General features: G+C 43.9%; 1 protein-coding gene across 2 annotated transcripts in view; it reads right to left on the reverse strand.

The window, feature by feature from the left end:
* Positions 1 to 371: 371 nt before the first annotated feature.
* Positions 372 to 22,770, reverse strand: part of kdm5a (lysine demethylase 5A) — a 323,208-nt gene continuing 300,809 nt past the window's right edge. For both annotated transcript variants that reach the window (XM_078220321.1, XM_078220322.1), the window contains 3 exons: positions 9,165 to 9,385; positions 7,858 to 8,250; positions 372 to 1,704 (listed from right to left, as the gene is read on the reverse strand). In XM_078220321.1, coding sequence (XP_078076447.1) covers positions 1,498 to 1,704; positions 7,858 to 8,250; positions 9,165 to 9,385 — 821 coding nt within the window. In that variant the 3' untranslated portion in view covers positions 372 to 1,497. The remainder of the gene's footprint in view (positions 1,705 to 7,857; positions 8,251 to 9,164; positions 9,386 to 22,770) is intronic.

A 22,770-nucleotide genomic window follows, 5' to 3' on the forward strand; every position in this document is an offset into this window, starting at 1 on the left:
TTTCAAGCATGTGCAGTATTTTGATTTTCTATTCCTTCATACCTTTCATGCTATGCTTGCTGGATGCAGTAAAATTTAATGGGCCTGAAGGAACTGATAAATCAATGAGAGATTGCAAAGTGGGCAGGTTGGCAGCGCTTGGAATCAAGACAAGGAGCATATCAAATGTATCAGTTCCAACAGAACAAAGGGGAAAACTCGCATAGGAAGTAATTACAGGGAAGAAATTCTAAATCTAAGAGCTATAGTCTCTGTGTCAGTGTGTGCGTTGTTGCTTTACAAATACGTTTGACTGAAGGGTTCAAGTGTGATGTACATTCTATTTCAGTGCACATGCAAATACATTCCACAAAAAAAATAGGAAACTCACCAGTTGTTAGGACTGCTGTATTCTGTGTGTAACTTGCAACAAGCATTTTTCTTCTCAGACACAGGTAAAGGCATTACACCCTGATACATATTACAGGGACAAAAAAAGGATTCTCCACCTCTCAAACAAGTTTAGAAAAACAACAAAAGATAAATAAAACAAGAAACTTCTGCAAAAAAGTCTAAACAACCTAGTATCTTACAGCAAAACCTGCATAAATACATAAAATTACTGGGCACCTAGGAAGAATGTGTTTGTTCCCGTTAGTTTAGCTGGGTCCCAAGGCATAATTGGTGCATGCACTCCATTAAATGTGACTCATGTGTGCACATTTTGAGGTATCATTGCTCAACGAGGGAGCTCTGTACAAATACAACATCTGAAAATATATCTGCAGCAGGGGACTTGCAACTTGTTTTATCCAGATGGTGCAGGAAAGACATTAACACTTGGTTAAAAACTGTCAACACCTGACTGTGACACACCCTATATTATAAACAAAGGGCCAGCTGTAAAGCTCATCAAAATATGCTAAAGGTGCTTAAAAAAGTCCAATTTCAAACTGACTAAACAGGTTTCAATATAATTAAAATTACTTTAAAAGAAGGCGTGAAAGATTAAATACTTAACTTTTAAAAGTAATGACATTCTTGCCCTTTTGCTAAAGATCTGAACTGCTTGTGTGTCTCTGAGGGTGATGTATTGTGAAAACTAGCACTCCCTCTCCACTTAACCATCCTGATCTTGGTTTCCTATCCACCACTACCTCCACCCAGCTCCCTTTTAATCTGCATTACTTCTTCTCCTCAAGCTCCTCTACCAGGTCCTTATTGGTCCGCCGGTATCCAAACTGCCTCTCCTCCACAGCTATCCTTGTTGCAATTACCCCCAGCCACTACTCCATCTCCACTAAACATGAGGGGGTTACTTTTAACACACTGGAGCACACAATTGTCTTGAACTTTACTTTTTTCTCAACATTATTCTTAACCATATTCTTCACACCGGTCCTTCAAAATGTGGGTGCGTGGCATTGTTGGCAGAGTGCTTTGCACATCAGTTATGACCATGGTCCTCTTTAAAGCAAATAACTTGACAATACTTCCATGAAAGTCAGTAACTTGGGACTAGCTGCTGTCCTTTGAATCCTCCAAGAAAGATGTGGCAGTGTACATTCCAGGCAGCTCTTGCCCAGTTGCTCTGACGTCAGGAGCCACTTGCCTGGTGCATGCAGTACAGATGTAATCCTCATTCTCTGCCATTTCAGAAGAGACACCCACACAGACCTGGTGGAACCATTCATCACAGCCGCCATCACACTGCACCCAGTCAACCTGCAGCACACAAACCCAGTAAATACGGTTATTTGCAAAATATATACCTTACCACTCAATGCCAACATTGGATTTTACATTAATTTCAAGAGAAAACAGAGCCACTACAGGAATGTAGTCAAGGTAGACTGTTTAAAAACTACAAATATAAACAGAAAATACTGGAAGTACTCAGCAAGTCACGCAGCATCTGTGAGAAACAAACTGAATATTTCGTGTCTGTGATTTTTTACTAGAACTTCGGCTGAGTATTGCCAGCATTTTTTGTTTATACTTCAGTTTCCAGCATTCACAGTACTTAAAAATGACATTGCACAGGATGCAACGGGTAAAAGCAACAGACTCACTGCAGATCAAACTTACTCTCACAGCCCAAATGGAACTTTTAAATTTAAGTTTGAAAATAACCAAGTTTTTAAACAAAAAAATCACAAGTCTGATGCACCACCAGCTCGATCTGGGATAGTCAGCATGGCTTCGTCAAAGGGAGATCATGCCTAACAAATTGAATTGATTTCTTTGAGGAGGGGATCAGGTGTGTAGACGAGGGTAGTACAGTCGATGTAGTTTATGTGGATTTCAGCAAAGCTTTTGACAAGGTCCCACATTGGAGACTTGTAAAGAAGGTAAATTCACATGGGAATACAGGGTAATTTGATAAAGTTAATTCAAAATTGGCTCAGTTGTAGGAGACAGAGGATGATGACAGTCACTAAAGGCTGCTTTAGTGACTGGAAGCCAGTGTCCAGAGGCGTACCACAGGGATCTGTGTTAGGTCCCCATTCATTCATCATTTATATAAATGACATTGATGACTATGTGGGGGTTAGGATCAGTAAGTTTGCGGATGACACAAAGATTGGACGGGTGGTTAACAGTGAGGCGGAATGTCTTGGGCTACAAGAAGATGCAGCGGAATGGTCAAATGGGCAGAAAAGTGGCAGATGGAATTTAACCCTGAAAAGTGTGAGGTGATACACTTTGGAAGAACTAATTTGACAAGAAAGTACTCCGTGAATGGCAGGACACTCGGAAGTTCTGTGCAACAAAGGGATCTTGGCGTGTTCGTCCACGGATCTCTGAAGGCAGAAGGGCATGTTAGTAGGGTGGTGAAAATGGCATTTGTGACACTTGCCTTTATCAACCGAGGCATAGATTTGCAAAAGCAGGAAATTCATGTTGGAGTTGTATAGAACTTTCGTGAGGCTACAGCTAGAGTACTGTGTGTAGTTCGCTTCGCCACATTATAGGAAGGACGTGATTGCACTGGAGGGGATGCAGAGGAGATTCACTAGGATGCTGCCTGGGATGGAACATTTAAGTTATGAAGAGAGGTTGAGTAGGCTTGGGTTGTTTTTGTTGCAGCAGAGAAGACTGAGGGCTGACCTAATCAAGGTGTACAAGATTATGAGACTTATGGACAGAGTGGATAAGGAGCAATTGTTCCCCTTAGTTGAAGGGTCAGTCACGAGGGGACATAGGTTCATGGTGAGGGGCAGGATGTGAAGAAAAACCTTTTCACCCAGAGGGTGGTGACAGTCTGATATGTGCTGCCTGGGAGAGTGGTAGAGGCGGGTTGCCTCACATCCTTTAAAAGTATCTGGATGAGCACTTGGCACATCATAACATTCAGGTCTCTGGGCCAAGTGTTGGCAGATGGAATTAGGGAGGAGTTCTGAATATGTCGGTGCAGACTCAGTAGGCCAAAGGGCCTCTTCTGCGCTGCATGGTTCTATGATCACCTTCATCATATACGTCAACGAACATTGGGATTGTCATGGGTCTGGGCTAGGTCTGTGTGTTTGCCTATACCATTCAGTTCAGAATGATCCAGGCATTTCTCAATGCTCCTTCGACTGAGAGGGATTGGGATTCTCACATTGATGGGAGGTTCTGATTGCAGTATTAGCAGAAGAAGTCAGATGGGAGCTGACATAAGGAAGTAATGGATGCCAATAGAATGCTTTTGAGATAGTTTCTTAGAGTAGCACTATTTGAACTAACAAAGAACAAAGAACAGTACAGCACAGGAAACAGGCCCTTCGGCCCTCCAAGCCTGTGCCGCTCCTTGGTCCAACTAGAACAATCGTTTGTATCCCTCCATTCCCAGGCTGCTCATGTGACTATCCAGGTAAGTCTTAAACGATGTCAGCGTGCCTGCCTCCACCACCCTACTTGGCAGCGCATTCCAGGCCCCCACCACCCTCTGTGTAAAAATCGTCCCTCTGATGTCTGAGTTATTCTTCGCCCCTCTCAGCTTGAGCCCGTGACCCCTCGTGATCGTCACCTCTGACCTGGGAAAAAGCTTCCCACTGTTCACCCTATCTATACCCTTCATAATCTTGTATACCTCTATTAGATCTCCCCTCATTCTCCGTCTTTCCAAGGAGAACAACCCCAGTTTACCCAATCTCTCCTCATAGCTAAGACCCTCCATACCAGGCAACATCCTGGTAAACCTTCTCTGCACTCTCTCTAACGCCTCCACGTCCTTCTGGTAGTGCGGCGACCAGAACTGGACGCAGTACTCCAAATGTGGCCTAACCAGCGTTCTATACAGCTGCATCATCAGACTCCAGCTTTTATACTCTATACCCCGTCCTATAAAGGCAAGCATACCATATGCCTTCTTCACCACCTTCTCCACCTGTGTTGCCACCTTCAAGGATTTCTGGACTTGCACACCTAGGTCCCTCTGTGTTTCTATACTCCTGATGACTCTGCCATTTATTGTATAACTCCTCCCTACATTATTTCTCCCAAAATGCATCACTTCGCATTTATCCGGATTAAACTCCATCTGCCACCTCTCCGCCCAATTTTCCAGCCTATCTATATCCTGCTGTATTGCCCGACAATGCTCTTCGCTATCCGCAAGTCCAGCCATCTTCGTGTCATCCGCAAACTTGCTGATTACACCAGTTACACCTTCTTCCAAATCATTTATATATATCACAAATAGCAGAGGTCCCAGTACAGAGCCCTGGGAGAGAGAAATTAGAGTACAAGGGAAAAATAGCTAGAAATGTAAAAACGGTTAGCAAGATTTTATACAGGTATTTAAAAGGAAATGAGTAAGTAACGTGCGTGTTGGCCCTTGAGAGAGTGAGAATAGGGAATTAATTGTATCTAATAAGGATTAGGGGCAGCATGGTGGCACAGCAGTTAGCGCTGCTGCCTCTCAGCACCAGGGGCTCAAATTCGACTCTGGCCTTGGGTGACTGTGTGGAGTTTGCACATTCCCCATGTGTGTGTGGGTTTCCTCTGGGTGCTCCGGTTTCCTCCCATAGTCCAATGATGTGCAGGTTGTGTGGACTGGCCATGCTAAATTCCCCAGTGTCCAAACAGGTATAGGTTAGGTGGATTAGCCATGGTAAATACTCGGGGTTATGCGGATAGGGCAGGGAGGTGGGCCTGGGTAAAATGCTCTTTTGGAGAACCGATACAGACTCGATGTGCATTCTGCACAGTAGAGATTCTAAGGTGGATAAAATGAATAAATATTTTGCCTCTGTCTAAACTGTAAATGATACAAAAAAATTCAGAAATCACTGTAGACTAACGTTTTGTGACTCATTCCCAAGAGTACCTAGATCCCTCTGCACCTCGAAATTCTGCAATCATTTTCAGTTTAAATAAAAAAAATTCTACTTTCTTATTCTTCCTGCCAAAATTAAAAACTTCACACTTTCCCAATTATACTCCATCTGCTAGGTGTTTGCCTACTCACTCAACCCTATCTATATCCATCTGCAAACTCACTATGTCTTCTTTGCAACATACCTATCTTTGCAATCTGCAAAGTTACCTACCATGCCTTTTCAGTTCCCTCATCAAAGTCACTGATATAAATTGTAATTTCATCAAGTTCCTCTCTCTCCAGGAGACAGGAACTTGGTGAAATTACAACCACTAGGCAAACTGATGGAGCTATGTGCTAACAAGTATCTGGGTCCTGATGGACTTCATCCTGGTTCTTAAGAGGTGATTAATGAGTCAGAAGATGTGTTAGCGTTCATTTGTTGGAGTTCTTTAAAGGAGTAACATGTGCTGTGGATAGAGGTTAACCTATTGATGTACTGTTCTTGGATTTTCAGAAATTATTTGATAAAGGTGCCACAACAAAGGCGATTACAGAAAATAAAAGCTCATGGTATGGGGGTAACATATTAGCCTGGATTGAAGATTAGCTGGCAAAAAATGGAGAGTACACATAAATGAGTCTTTGTCTTATTGGCAGGATGTGATGAGTGGAATTCCACAGGCGTCTGTGCTGGGACCTCAACTTTCCACAATTTATATCAGTGACTTTGACGAGGGGACTGAAAGCATGGTAGGTAACTTTGCAGATGACAAAGATAGGTCAGAAAGCATGTTGCAAAGACATAGTGAGTTTGCAGATGGATATAGATGGGTTAAGTGAGTAGGAAACATCTGGCAGATGGAGTATAATGTGAGAAAGTTTTTAATTTTGGCAGGAAGAATAAGAAAGTAGAATTTTCTTTATTTAAACTGAGAATGATTGCGGAATTCAGATATGCAGAGGGATCTAGGTACTCTTGGGAATGAATCACAAAACTTAAGTCTGCAGGTACAGCATGTAATCAAGAAGGCTAATGGAATGCTATCCTTTATTATGAGAGGACTGAACATGAAATTAATGATGTAATGCTTCAGTTATGATGTGGAGATGCCGGCGTTGGACTGGGGTAAACACAGTAAGAAGTTTAACAACACCAGGTTATACCAAATAAACCTGTTGGACTTTAACCTGGTGTTGTTAAACTTCTTACTATGCTTCCGTTATACAGGACATTGGTGTGAGCACACCTCTAATACTGCATGCAGGTTTAGTCTCCTTATTTAAGGAAGGAAGTTTCCTCTCAGAAGGTTGAGACACTTTGGAACTCTCTGCCTCAAAAAGTTAGTGAAAGTGGGGTCCCTGAATATTTTAAAGATTTATTGCTGTTGAGCAAGGAAATCAAAGGTTATTGGGGGTAGGCACAATCAACAGATTGGACAGGCTAGGCAGATCAACAATGATCTTATTGAATGGTGGAGTGAGCTTGAGGTGCTGAATAGCCTACTTCTGCTCCTATTTTGTATATTCAAGTGGGAAAGGGATGGAAGCTGGGAGCAGCACAAGGTGGTGGCAGGGTCAGCAAGTGAAGAGGGGGCAGTTAGGGGGAAAATGAAGACAAAAAAGGAAGGAGAGTTGTAGTATTAACTGAGTATTTTTGCATGAACTGCACTGGGGTGGGGGCTGCGCAAGAATATATCTGCTGAATTGGATGAAGGTCAGAGAATAGGGAGTTGATCTGGGTACAGGACTGAGAAGGGGTAAGATACCTTTGTGAATTTGGCAAAGTAGCCAGATGTGAAAACGTGACTCCTATCTTAGATCTTAAATGTACAACAGTCCAATAGCGGAAGGATACTTGAACAACAAATAACCTGTTCACAACTGTAAAGGGGATAATGATGTGGAGTTGCTGGCGTTGGACTGGGGTAGGCACAGTAAGCAGTCTCACAACACCAGGCTAAAGTCCAACAGGTTTATTTGGTAGCACGAGCTTTCGGAACGTTGCCCCTTCATCAGGTGAGTGATGAAGTGCAACACTCCAAAAGCTCGTGCTACCAAATCCTCTTTACCCAATTGCTCTGTTCTTTCATTTTTTCAGGGTTCAGTTTTAGCTTTTTCTTTTTGGGCTTGTCAAACTTTCTCAGTTCCTTTAGTTTCTTGCTCTCCCCCAAGAACAATTCTGTTCAGACTTCTCAGACTGGATTTGCTCCAACTCCCCCTGACGTTGCTGCTGCGAGTGTTTTGCAGTTGCGACTGCGCTCTTTAATGCCTTGCATTCTTCTTCCAGCTCCTGCATTTGGTTTTGCATCCCCTGCGACGCGTGCTGTTCCTCCTGGACTTGGACTTTAACCTGGTGTTGTGAGACTACTTACTGTAAAGGGGATATGTATGAATAACAGACCAACAACATATATATCACAGGAGGAACTTGATAAATTGCCCATTACAAAGAGCACTGTATTAGAGCAAAGAATTAAGCCAAGAGCAGAATGAGGTGTTATATGAATAGCTCCTGACTCTGACCAGGACTTGTTGCTGATTAAACTACAATTTTACATCTGTAAACCAACCTCTTCTCCACAGGGCCGCTGACAGTTCAATGCAGCACAAACAGCATTTTCATCCTCTGAGTCCTCTGCAGCAGACCAATCCTCCCGAGCTGGTAAAATCACTTTCTTTTCTTTCTTCTTTTCTAGCATTTTCTCAGCACTCTCTTTGGATCTCTCTTTTTTCTTCTTCTCTTTCTCCTCTTTACCCAATTTCTTCCCTAGCTTGCTCTGTTCTTTCATTTTTTCAGGGTTCAGTTTTAGCTTTTTCTTTTTGGGCTTGTCAAACTTTCTCAGTTCCTTTAGTTTCTTGCTCTCCCCCAAGAACAATTCTGTTTTTTCCAGTTTTCGTTTCCGTTTTTTATCTGAAGGATCCTTGACTTTAATTCTGATGGATTTCTCGTCTGGGCCATCATCCTAAAATACACAAGTTACCAAAGAGGAAAGAAAATTAAATTCTGCCACCATGAAACTTTGAATCACATTTATTTCAATAACACAGGATGAGGAATTTCAGTTACAGAGATAGATTAGAAGAGCTGCGGCTGTTCTCCTGCGAGAGAAGGCTGAGAGGAGATTTGATTGAAGCATTCGAAACAAGAGGCCTGGACAGAGTAGGTGAAGAGAAACTGTCCCTATTAGTGAAAGGATCGAGAACAAGAGGACTGGCAAAAATATAGCAATGGTGACATGAGGAAAAGTTTTTTTTTAAACGCAGCAGGTGGTTAGGATCTGGAATGTACTGCCCAAGAGTGTGGTGGAGGCAGATTCAAAGGCAGCTTGCAAAGAGAATTGGATAGTTATCTGAGGAGAAATAAATTGCAGGGGTATGGGGAAAAGCTGGGAACTGCAACTAGAACCAGCATGGATATGTTTAACTGCATGCCCCCTTCTACACTGTAACTATCCTATTATTCCATTCTATTCTGTGAAATCTTCCAAGCACTCCACAAACTCACTTGTCGCTTTACCCCATTCATACTTCTGTTTGCTCTTCAATTCCTCAGAACTTATTTCATTACTTTCACACAGTGGGTGGAAAACCTTCCTCCTTTTGAACTGGTATCTCCTGATATTGAGAAACTTCCCATAATGAATAACTTCTCCTGTTAATCTTATGAACTCTATTCAGGTTATCAGGAAATTTGCTCTTTTGACTTGGGTGAATCGAAGCCCAATTCCTTCAGCTTTTGCTTCTAGCGCAGTTATTAACAGACTTCTCACGGGCTTGGCCAGAGAATACCTATTTCCACAGTGCTAAGAAGAAGAACTACCTACCTTCCTCGGCAAGAGGATAGAAAGGAGATCAGGAAATGGGTTATAGAAGTTACCTCCAATATATGCAGAAATCTGTCCTCAGCAGGAAGGTGCGTTGCTTGCAGTATTCTCCAAATATGCTGAGTCTCATCTAGGGATACTTCTAGAAGGTCTCCCACCATCATCAGCTCCTCCAACTGAACCTTTGCACTGTGCGACAGCTCAAGGACTGGGGGCTCCAAGCTACGCGGCACCAATGGCGTCTTACGTGGCTGTTTCCGTGGAGTTCCAGTACCTGGGAGAATACACACACTTTATATATATTTATTGATTATGTATACTATACATAGATATATATCTTAACAAAACCAATAGAATAGTTACACTCATTAACGATAGTCAGCATGGTTTTGTGAGAGGGAGGTCATGCCTCACTAACCTGGTGGAGTTTTTTGAAGAAGTGACTAGAATGGTTGACCAGGGAAGGGCCGTGGATGTCGTCTATATGGACTTTAGTAAAGCGTTTGACAAAGTCCCTCATGGTAGGTTGGTGCAAAAGGTTGGATCTCATGGGATAAAGGAGGAGGTGGCCAGATGGGTGGAGAACTGGCTTGGTCACAGAAGACAGAGGGTGGTAATGGAAGGGTCTTTTTTCGACTGGATGCCTGTGACTAGTGGTGTTCCGCAGGGCTCTGTATTGGGATCTCTGCTGTTTGTGATTCATATAAATGATCTGGAAGAAGGTGTAACTGGGGTGATCAGTAAGTTTGCGGACGACACGAAAATGGCTGGACTTGCAGATCGTGAGGAACATTGTCAGAGGCTACAGAAGGATATAGATAGGCTGGAAATTTGGGCAAAGAAATGGCAGATGGAGTTCGATCCAGATAAATGCGAAGTGATGCATTTTGGTAGAACTAACGTAGGGGGGAGCTATATGATAAATGGCAGAACCATAAAGGGTGTAGATACGCAGAGGGACCTGGGTGTGCAAGTCCACAGATCCTTGAAGATGACGTCACAGGTGGAGAAGGTAGTGAATAAGACATATGGCATGCTTGCCTTTATAGGACGGGGCATAGAGTACAAAAGTTGGGGTCTGATGTTGCAGTTGTATAGAACGTTGGTTCGGCCGCATTTGGAATACTGTGCCCAGTTCTGGTCGCCACACTACCAGAAGGACGTGGAGGCTTTAGAGAGAGTGCAGAGGAGGTTTACTAGGATGTTGCCTGGTATGGAAGGGCTTAGTTATGAGGAGAGATTGGGTAAACTGGGGTTGTTCTCACTGGAAAGACGGAGGATGAGGGGAGACCTAATAGAGGTGTATAAAATTATGAAAGGCATAGATAGGGTGAACGGTGGGAAGCTTTTTCTCAGGTCGGTGGTGACGTTTACGAGAGGTCATAGGTTCAAGGTGAGGGGGGGGGCGGGGGAGAGGTTTAACACGGATATCAGAAGGACGTATTTTACACAGAGGGTGGTGGGGGTCTGGAATGCGCTGCCGGGCAAGGCGGTGGAGGCAGACACACTGGGAATGTTTAAGACTTATCCAGATAGCCACATGAACGGAGTGGGAATGGAGGGATACAAAAGAATGGTCGAGTTTGGACCAGGGAGCGGCGCGGGCTTGGAGGGCCGAAGGGCCTGTTCCTGTGCTGTATTGTTCTTTGTTCAATGGGAACTTTACTTATCCTATTATAGGTTGGGATAGAATAGTGTAAAGAACAGAGAGGAGGAAGAGTTTCTAAAATTTGCTCAGAGGATTTTTCTGTTTATTTCCAGTCCAATGAGGAAGGAATCAAACTGGATTTGGTTCTAGGGGATTAGATGGGCCACATGGATCAAGTTACAGCAGGGGAGCATTTCAGGGACGGTACTGTAAAAGAATGCAAATGCATTGGAAGTAGTTCAGAGAAGGTTTACTAGACTAATACCTGGAGTGGGTTGTCTAATGAGGAAAAGTTGGACGGGCTAGGCTGGAGTTTAGAAGGTAACTTAATTGAAGCATAAAAGATCCTGAGGGGTTGTGACAGGCTTGATGTGAAGAGGATGTTTCCTCTTGTCAGAGGGCAGTAGGGGCAACTGTTGAGAAAATGAAGAGAAATTTTTTCTTTCAGAAAGTTGTGATTGTTTAGAATTCTCTTCCTCAAAAGATGGTGGAAGCAGAGAATATTCTTAAGGCAGAAGTAGGTAGATTCTTGATAAGCAAGGGAATGAAAGGTGGGTAGGAGGGAATGTGGAGTTGAGGTTACAATCAGGTCAGCCATGAACTCATTGAATGGCAGAGCAGGTTTGAGGGGGTGAGTAGCCTCTTCCTGCTCCTAATTCATGTTTGTGATCATAGTATCAGGTTTAAGAGGGATGAGAATGGATCATGTCCGGATAAATTAAAATCCATCTTTGCCAGACAAAAAACTATAACCAAACAATGGGCTGCCTTTAAGATGATAGCTCTGGTATAGAGAGGTAGAGCAAGCAAAGCCTTGGTTGACGAAAGAGATGGGAAGATGAAGCAGATAAAGAGTGTGTATGACAGATGTCAGGTTCATAAATCAAGTAAGTGCCAGGCAGAATGTAAAATAGTTCAGAGGGGAAGTGAAAAAAGAAATAAAAGCAGTGAAGAGAGAGTGTGAGAATAGACTGTCAGTCAACATCAAAGAGAATCGAAATGTCTTCTGTAGGCAAATAAATAGTAAAAGGTTGATAAAAGGAGAGGTAGTGCTTATTAGGAACATATGAAATAGGAGAAGTCGGTCATTCAGTCCCTTGAGCCTGCTCTGTCGGTCAACTACATCATGGCTGATCATCTATCTCTACACTTTCCTACAATATCATCATAACTCTTGATGCCTAAAAATCTATCGATCTTGAACATGACTCTTGACTGAGCCTCCATATCCCTCTGAGGTAGAGAATTCCAAAGATACATCGACCTCAGTGAAGAAATTCCTCCTGATCTTAGTCCCAAATGGCCTGCCCCTAATTCTGAGACTGTGTTCCCAGGTCATACGCCCTCCAGCCAGGGGAAACATCCTATCCACATTGACCTTGTTGAGCCCTGGAAGAATTTTCCATGTTTGAATGAGATCACCTCTTGGTCTTCTAAACTGTAGAGAATTTAGACCCAGTCTCCTCAATTGCTCCTCATAAAACAATCCCAGGAATTAGTCTGGTGATTCTTTGTTGCATTTCCTCTATATGTATATCCTTCCTTGGGTAAGGAGACCAAAACTGTAGACAACACTCCAGATGTGGTCTCATCATGGCTATATATAATTGCAGCAAGACATCTTTACTCCTGCACTCAAATCCCCATATAACAAATCCCCTTGCAAAATTAGGGACAAAAAGGGAATTTATGGGTAGAGGCAGAGGCAGGTGCTAAAGGATTACTTCACATCTATATTTACCAAGAAAGAAGATGCTGCCAAAGTTGCAAAGACATTCCCATAGAGTGCAGAAATGAAACATACATTGTGATACGATTTACAATACTGCACTCCAAACTTATGGGAAACAAGAAAAGCATACAAAATAGAAGCAGAAGTCAGCTATTTGGCCTCTTGAGCTTACCTGTCATTCAATATGATCACGAGTGGTATATTTGTGTTGTGTTCCACATACCCACCTACCCTTGATAACCTTTGATTCCCTTGCCCAGCAAGAATTAATCTACCTCCGTCTTAAAAATATTCAGTGACCCTTCTTCCACACTTTTCTGAGGCAGAGAGTTCCAAAGTTGCACAACCCGCTGAGAAAATAATTTTCATCTCTATCCGAAAAGGGATACTCCTAATTTTAAAACCCCCTAGTTCTGGACTTACCACAAGAGGAAACATCCTTTCGATGTCCACCTTGTCAATACTGTTCAGAATCTCATAGTCCCAGATGACCATAGGCCATGACTGGTGGTGATTAACCTGAGGATCACCACACCTCAAGCAAGGGGCAAGGTTGAGAAGGCGGCCTTCATGAATAACCTCCACCGGTACGGAAATTGAACCCATACAACTGGCGTCACTCTGCATCACGAACCAGCTATCCAGCCAACTGAGCTAAACAGACCCTTTCAGGATCTTAAATACTTTAAATCAAATCACCCCTCACTCTTCTAAACTCCAGTGTAAACAAGCCCAGCCTTTCCAACATATCCTCATACGACAACCCACTCATTCCTGGTATTAATCTAGTAAACTGCCTCAGAATGCCTCCAATGCATTTATATCATTTCTTAAAAGAGGAGAACAAAATTGCAGTTTTGGTGATGTGGCCTTATCCACTGCCCTGTATAACTGCAGCATAACATCCTTACTCTTAAAAAAGCAAAATACAGAGATGCTGGAAACCTGAAATAAAACAGAAATTGCTTGTTTACCGAGTTTATCCAGCATTTTCTGTTTTTATTATCCATACTTTTATGTTCAATTCCTCGTGTAGTAAACAATAGCATTCGATTAGCCTTCTTGATTACATACTGCACCTACATACTAATATTTTGTGACTCGTGCGACACCTCGATCCCTCTGCACTTCAGAATTCTGCACTCATTCTCCATTTACGCAGTATTTTGCCTTTGTATTCTTACCAAAGTGAACAACTTCATATTTACCCACATTATACTCCATCTGTCAGATTTTTGCCCACTTACTCAAACCTTCAAACTTTGTATGTCTTCTTCACAATGTACTTTCCTACCTATCTCTGTCACCTGCAAATTTAAATACCATGCCTTCACTCCCCTCATCAAAGTCACCAATATAAATTGTAAAATGTTGAGGCTGCATTACAGAATATTGTAGGATTCCACTCATCATATCCTGCCAATCAGTCAAAGACATATTTATGCATATTTTGTTTTCTGCCAGTCAACCAATCTTCAATCCAGGCTAATATGTTACCCTGTACACTATGAGTTTTTATTTTTTTGCAATAACCTTCGATGTGGCACCTTATCAAATGCTTTCTGGAAATCCAAGTATAGTATTAGGGTAGCAGTGGAAGGGTGCGTTTCTGAATGGAGTTCAGGAGAATTTTCTACATCAGTATATAGAGGTGCCAACTAGAGAGGATGCGATATTGGATCTCCTATTGGGCAATGAGTTAGGGCAGGTGATGGATGCGAGTGTGAGGGAACACTTTGGATCCAGTGATCATAATGCCATTAGTTTCAACCTGGATAAGGATAGATCTGGTCCTCGGGTTGAAGTTCTGAACTGGAAAAAGGCCAAATTTGATGAAATGAGAAGGGATCTGGGAAGTGTGGATTGGCACAGGCTGTTCTCTGGTAAGGATGTAAATGGAAAGTGGGAGGCCTTCAAAGGAGAAATTTTGAGAGTGCAGAGTTTGTATGTTCCTGTCAGGATTAAAGGCAAAGCAAATAGGAATAAGGAACCTTGGTTCTCGAGGGAGATTGTAACACTGATTAAGAGGAAGAGAGAGTTGTATGAAATGTACAGGCAGCAAGGAACAGATCAGATGCTCGAGGAGTATAAAAAGTGCAAGAAGCTACTTAAGAGGGAAATCAGGAGGGCTAAAAGAAGACATGAGGTTGCTTTGGCAGACAGAGTGAAGGAAAATCCAAAGAGCTTCTATAGGTATGTTAGGAGCAAAAGGATAGTGAGGGATAAAATTGGTCCTCTCGAAGACCAGAGTGGTAGACAGTGTATGGAACCAAAAGAGATGGGGGAAATACTAAATGGTTTTTTTGCATCCGTATTTACTGAGGAAACGGGCATGGAGTCTACGGAAATAGGGCAAACAGGTAGGGAGGTCATGGAACCTTTACAGATCAAAGGGGAGGAGGTGCTCGCTGTCTTGAGGCAAATCAGAGTGGATAAATCCCCAGGACCGGACAGGGTATTCCCACGGACCTTGAGGGAAGCTAGCGGTGAACTTGCAGGGGCCCTGGCAGACATATTTAAAATGTCAGTATTCACGGGGGAGGTGCCGGATGATTGGAGGGTGGCTCATGTTGTTCCGTTGTTTAAAAAAGGTTCCAAAATAAATCCGGGAAATTATAGGCCAGTAAGTTTGACGTCAGTGGTGGGCAAGTTATTGGAAGGTGTGATAAGGGATAGGATCTACAAATATTTGGATAGACAGGGACTTATTAGGGAGAGTCAACATGACTTTGTGCGTGGTACGTCATGTTTGACCAATCTATTAGAGTTTTTCGAGGAGGTTATCAGGAAAGTGGATGAAGGGAAGGCAGTGGATGTTGTCTACCTGGATTTCAGCAAGGTCTTTGACAAGGTCCCTCATCATAGAATCATAGAATCCCTACAGTGCAGAAGGAGGCCATTCGGCCCATCGAGTCTGCACCGACCACAATCCCACCCAGGCCCTACCCCCACATATTTTACCCATTAATCCCTCTAACCTACACATCTCAGGACTCTAAGGGGCAATTTTTAACCTGGCCAATCAATCTAACCCGCACATCTTTGGACTGTGGGAGGAAACCGGAGCACCCGGAGGAAACCCACGCAGACACGAGGAGAATGTGCAAACTCCACACAGACAGTGACCCGAGCCGGGAATCGAACCCGGGACCCTGGAGCTGTGAAGCAGCAGTGCTAACCACTGTGCTACCGTGCCGCCCCATGGGAGGTTAGTTAGGAAGGTTCAGTCACTAGGTATACATGGGGAGGTAGTAAATTGGATTAGACACTGGCTCAATGGAAGAAGCCAGAGAATTGCTTCTCTGAGTGGAGGCCTGTGACTAGTGGTGTGCCGCAGGGATCGGTGTTGGGTCCATTGTTGTTTGTCATCTATATCAATGATCTGGATGATAATGTGGTAAATTGGATCAGCAAGTTTGCTGATGATACAAAGATTGGAGGTGTAGCGGACAGTGAGGAAGGTTTTCAAAGCTTGCAGAGGGATTTGGACCAACTAGAAAAATGGGCTGAAAAATGGCAAATGGAATTTAACGCAGACAAGTGTAAGATATTGCACTTTGGAAGGACAAACCAAAGTAGAACGTACAGGGTAAATGGTAGGACTCTGAAGAGTGCAGTTGAACAGAGGGATCTGGGAATACAGGTACAGAATTCCCTAAAAGTGAGGTCACAGGTGGATAGGGTCATAAAGAGTGCCTTTGGTACATTGGCCTTTATAAATCGGAGTATCGAGTATAAAAGTTGGAGTGTTATGGTAAGGTTATACAAGGCATTGGTGAGGCCAAATTTGGAGTACTGTGTACAGTTTTGGTCACCTAGTTACAGGAAGGATGTAAATAAGGTTGAAAGAGTGCAGAGAAGGTTCACAAGGATGTTGCCGGGACTTGAGAAGCTGAGTTACAGAGAGAGATTGAATAGGTTGGGACTTTATTCCCTGGAGCGTAGAAGATTGAGGGGAGATTTGATAGAGGTGTATAAGATTTTGATGGGTATAGATAGAGTGAATGCAAGCAGGCTTTTTCCGCTGAGGCTGGGGGAGAAAAAAACCAGAGGGCATGGGTTAAGGGTGAAAGGAGAAAAGTTTAAAGGGAATATTAGGGGGGGCTTCTTCACGCAGAGAGTGGTGGGAGTGTGGAATGAGCTGCCGGATAAAGTGGTAAATGCGGGGTCACTTTTAACATTTAAGAAAAACTTGGACGGGTTCATGGATGAGAGGGATGTGGAGGGATATGGTCCAAGTGCAGGTCAGTGGGACGAGGAAAAAATGGTTCGGCACAGACAAGAAGGGCCAAAAGGCCTGTTTCTAAGCTGTAATTTTCTATGGTTCTATGGAGGGCTGTGACAAGTGGTGTTCCCTAGGGATCAGTGCTGGGACCTTTGTTGTTATATATATAAATGATTTGGAGGAAAATGTTACTGGATTGATTAGTAAGTTTGCGGATGATACAAAGGTTGGTGGATTTGCGGATAGCGATGAGGACCATCAGAGGATACAGCAGGATATAGATCGGTTGGAGACTTGGACGGAGAGATGGCAGATGGAGTTTAATCTGGACAAATGTGAGGTAATGCATTTTGGAAGGTCTAATACAGATAGGAAATATACAGTAAATGGCAGAACCCTGAGGAGTATTGATAGGCAAAGGGATCTGGGTGTACAGGTACACAGGTCACTGAAAGTGGCAATACAGGTGGAGAAGGTAGTCAAGGAGGCATACGGCATGTTTGCCTTCACCGGCCGGGGTATTGAGTTTAAAAATTGGCAAGTCCTGTTGACGCTTTATAGAACCTTAGTTAGGCCGCACTTGGAATATAGTGTTCAATTCTGGTTGCCACACTACCAGGAGGATGTGGAGGCTTTGGAGAGGGTATAGAAAAGATTTACCAGGATGTTGCCTGCTATGGAGGCCATTAGCTATGAGGAGATGTTGGGGAAACCTGGTTTGTTTTTACTTGAGCGATGGAGGTTGAGGGGAGACCTGATAGAAGTCTACAAGATTATGAGAGGCATGGACAGAGTGGATAGTCAGAAGCTTTTTCCCAGGGTGGAAGAGTCAATTACTAGGGGGCATAGGTTTAAGGTGCGAGGGGCAAGGTTTAAAAGAGATGTACGAGGCAGATTTTTTACACAGAGAGTGCTGGGTGCCTGGAACTCGTTGCCAGGGGAGATAATGGAAGCGGATACAGTAGTGACTTTTAAGGGGCGTCTTGACAAGTACATGACTGAGATGGGAATAGAGGGATTATGGTCCCTGGAAGGGTAGGGGGTTTTAGTTAAGTTGGGCAGCATGGTCGGGGCAGGCTTGGAGGGCCGAAGGGCCTGTTCAAAGAACAAAGAACAGTACAGCATAGGAAACAGGCCCTTCGGCCCTCCAAGCCTGTGCCACTCATTGGTCCAACTAGACCATTCGTTTGTATCCCTCCATTCCCAGACTGCTCATGTGACTATCCAGGTAAGTCTTAAACGATGCCAGCATGTTCTTGTGCTGTAATTTTCTTTGTTCTTTGTATGTCCACTGGCTTCCCTCTGTCTATGCACACGATACTCCGTCATGATTTCCCTTTTATAAAAACATGTTGATTCTTCCCAATTACCTTGAACTAGTTTAAGTGCCCAGTTATAACCTCTTTAATGATTGATTCTAAAACCTTCCCCATGACAGATGTCAAGCTAACCTGCCTATAATTTCCTGTTTTCTGCCTGCCTTCTTGAATCGAGGGGTTATATTTGTTACTTTCCAGTCTGACGGAACCTTTCCAGAATTTAGTGATGATGTATGGAACCAAAAGAGATGGGGGAGATACTAAATGGTTTTTTTGCATCCGTATTTACTGAGGAAACGGGCATGGAGTCTATGGAAATAGGGCAAACAGGTAGGGAGGTCATGGAACCTTTACAGATCAAAGGGGAGGAGGTGCTCGCTGTCTTGAGGCAAATCAGAGTGGATAAATCCCCAGGACCGGACAGGGTATTCCCACGGACCTTGAGGGAAGCTAGCGGTGAACTTGCAAGGGCCCTGGCAGACATATGGAAAATTAGCAACAACACATCTACTATCCCATTCGCCATCTCTTTTAAGACCCTAGGATGAAGTCCATCAGGCCCCGGAGAGTTGTCAGCTCGCAGCTCCATCAGTACCACTTCCCTAGTGATTATAATTTCACCAAGCTCCCCTCTCCATTCCACCTCCTGATTTCTAGTTATTACAGGAATGGTCGAGGTGAAAACTGAAACAAAATGTCTATTCATTTCACCTGCACTTCCTTATTATTCAAAAAAGCTCCCCATTCTCACTCTCCAGAAGACCAACACTCACCTTACTTACCATTTTCCTTTTTAAATACTTGTAGAAAAAACAAGGAACAAGAACAAAGTATAGGAACAGATCCTTCGGCCCTCCAAGCCTGTGCCGATCATGATGGCCTAACTAAATTAAAAGAAAACCTTCTGCCCTTACTCAGACCGTATTCCTCTATTTTCCTCCCTATTCATGCATCCATCCAGATGCCTCTAATGTGCCTGCTTCCACCACCTACATAGAATACATAGAACAGTACAGCACAGTTCAGGCCCTTTGGCCCTCGATGTTGTGCCGAGCGTTGTCCAAAACCAAGATCAAGCTATCCCATTCCCTATCATTCTGGTGTGCTCCATGTGCCTATCCAATAACCGCTTGAAAGTTCCTAAAGTGTCCGACTCCACTATCACAGCAGGCAGTCCATTCCACACCTCAACCACTCTGAGTAAAGAACCTACCTCGTACATCCCTCCTATATCTCCCACCATGAACCTTATAGTTATGCCCCCTAGTAACAGCTACATTCACCCGAGGAAAGAGTCTCTGAACGTCATAGAAATCATAGAAACCCTACAGCACAGAAAGAGGCCATTCGGCCCATCGAGTCTGCACCGACCACAATCCCACCCAGGCCCTACATTTTACCCACTAATCCCTCTAACCTACGCATCTCAGGACACTAAGGGCAATTTTAGCATGGCCAATCAACCTAACCTGCACATCTTTGGACTGTGGGAGGAAACCGGAGCACCCGGAGGAAACCCACGCAGACACGAGGAGAATGTGCAAACTCCACACAGACAGTGACCCAAGCCGGGAATCGAACCCAGGTCCCTGGAGCTGTGAAGCAGCAGTGCTAACCACTGTGCTACCGTGCCGTCCACTCTATCTATCTCCTTTATCATCATATAAACCTCTATTAAGTCGCCGCTCATCCTCCTCCACTCTAAAGAGAAAAGCCCTAGTTCCCTCAACCTTTCCTCATAAGACCTACCCTCCAAACCAGGCAGCATCCTGGTAAATCTCCTCTGCACTCTCTCCAATGCTTCCACATCCTTCTTATAGTGAGGTGACCAGAACTGCACATAATATTCCAAATGTGGTCTCACCAAGGTCCTGTACAGTTGCAGCATAACCCCACGGCTCTTAAACTCAAACCCCCATTAATAAACGCGAACACACTATAGGCCTTCTTCACAGCTCTATCCACTTGAGTGGCAACCTTCAGAGATCTGTGGATATGAACCCCAAGATCTCTCTGTTCCTCCACATTCCTCAGAACCCTGCCGTTGACCCTGTAATCTGCATTCAAATTTGTCCTACCAAAATGAATCACCTCGCACTTATCAGTGTTAAACTCCATTTGCCATTTTACGGCCCAGCTCTGCATCCTATCAATGTCTCTTTGCAGCCTACAACAGCCCTCCACCTCATCCACTACTCCACCAATCTTGGTGTCATCAGCAAATTTACTGACCCACCCTTCAGCCCCCTCCTCCAAGTCATTAATAAAAATCACAAATAGCAGAGGACCCAGCACTGATCCCTGTGGTACACCGCTGGTAACTGGTCTCCAGTCTGAAAAATTTCCATCCATCACCACCCTCTGTCTTCTATGAGATATGATGTGGAGATGCCGCCGTTGGACTGGGGTAAGCACAGTAAGAAGTCTCACAACACTTATTGGGCGGCACAGTAGCACAGTGGTTAGCACTGCTGCAGGTTAAAGTCCAACAGGTTTATTTGGTAGCAAATACCAAAAGCCTTTCATAATTTTGTAGGCCTCTATCAGGTCTCCCCTCAGCCTCCGTCTTTCGAGTGAAAACGATCCTAGTATATTCAACCTCTCCTCACAGCCCATACCCTCGAGACCAATCAACATCCTGGTGAACTTTCTTTGCATTCTCTCCAAAGCTTCCACATGCTTCTGGTAGTGTGGTGACCAGAACAGCACGCAATGCTCCAAATGCAGCCGAAGCAAAGTTTTATATTGCTGCAACATGATTTCCCAACTCTTGTACTCAATGCCCTGGCTGATGAAGGCAAGCATGCCATATGACTTCTTAATTACCTTGGCCACCTGTGTTGCCACTTTTAGGGAACTGTGGACCTGCACGCCCCGATCCCTCTGTATGTTAACATTCCTAAGAGTTCTGCCATTTACAGTATAATTCACATCTAAATTTGATCCTCCAAAATGCATCACCTTGCATCTGTCTGGATTAAACTCCATCTGCCATTTCTGTGCCCACATTTCCAGTATATATTTATCCTGTTCTATCCTCTGACAATCCTCAGCATTACTAGCAACTTCACCAATCTTCATGTCATCTGCAAACTTACTAATCTCTTGTTATCTGTCTTTACTTTCCCAGCGAGCTTCCTCTTGTACTCTAATCTCCTTCTCCTGGTTAACTTTTAGTCATTCTCTCCTGCTCTTTATATTCTGATCAATCATCTAACCTGCCACTCATCTTTGTGCAGTTATTTTCGTTTTCCTTCAGTTTGATGCTTTCCTTAAATTCTTTGGTTAACGTTGACTGGTTTGAGGCTAACACCACTGTAATGGAATCTGTCACTGAATTCGAACGTAAGAAAGAAGAGCATAATTGAGCCTGCTCTGCTGTTCAGTACGATCATGGTTGATCTCCCAGTGTCTCAGAAAAATTGTTGCTGGATAAGATCATTAAATCAACTGTACTAATGTGCACATGACGGAATTAAGCCAACAATGTCTATGATGGCTCAACCCCATTCATTAGATGCCCGTATACAAAAGAGTGAACTGGCTACTGGGCCACGATCTGCTGAATGTCCATACCTTTGCTGCGAGCAAGATACAAAGATGGTGGCTATCAATACAGACATCGCTGATAGCTAGGATCTAGAGGATGATTCTTCAGAGGGGCATCAGAAGAGACGAGGAGAAATGGAAAGCTTAGTTGGCTGTAAAGAGGGCTTAGAAAGAAGAGGCTAGTGAATCCTGCAAATTCTTATCGTACAGCCTTCATCTCCAGCAAGTTGGGACCATCATGACAGAATGGGGCTCGAGACACACTGTTTAATGTTTAACACTGAATTGACCACCAAGGCACAAACTATTCTCTCATAACACAGAAGACTGCCAGAGTAAAATGGAGAGGTACACCTAGATGGGCGGCACGGTAGCACAGTGGTTAGCACTGCTGCTTCACAGCTCCAGGGTCCCGGGTTCGATTCCCGGCTCTGGTCACTGTCTGTGTGGAGTTTGCACATTCTCCTCGTGTCTGCGTGGGTTTCCTCCGGGTGCTCCGGTTTCCTCCCACAGTCCAAAGATGTGCGGGTTAGGTTGATTGGCTAGGTTAAAAAAATTGCCCCTTAGAGCCCTGGGATGCGTAGGTTAGAGGGATTAGTGGGTAAAATATGTGGGGGTAGGGCCTGGGTGGGATTGTGGTCGGTGCAGACTCGATGGGCCGAATGGCCTCCTTCTGCACTGTAGGGTTTCTATGATGATTTCTATAGACTTTCAAATAAGTTATCTGTGAACGTCCTCACTTCTGACTTTACGATGGAAGGAAGATCTTTGGTAAAGCAGCTGAAGATGGTTGAGCCTAAGACACTACCCTGAGGAATTCCTGCTGTGATGTTCTGGAGCTGAAACGATTGACCTCTAACTACCACAACCATCTTTCGTTGTACCAGGTCTGACTCCAACCGGTCGAGAATTTTCCCCAATTCCCACTGACTCTTGTTTCTCTAGGGCCCCTTTGATGCCACACTCAGTCAAATGCTGCCTTGATGTCAAGGGCAGTCACTCTCATCTCATCTCTAATATTCAGCTCTTTTGTCCATGTTCGAACCAGGCTGTAATGAGGTTAGGAGCTGAGTGACTCTGGCAGAACCCAAACTGAGCAACTAGGAGGAAGTTATTACTCAGTAAGTGCTGCTTGATAGCACTGTTAATGATCCCTTCCATCACTTTACAGATGATCGCAAGCAGA

The sequence above is a fragment of the Mustelus asterias genome, chromosome 9 (assembly GCF_964213995.1).
Source record: "Mustelus asterias chromosome 9, sMusAst1.hap1.1, whole genome shotgun sequence".
Lineage (NCBI taxonomy): Eukaryota > Metazoa > Chordata > Chondrichthyes > Carcharhiniformes > Triakidae > Mustelus > Mustelus asterias.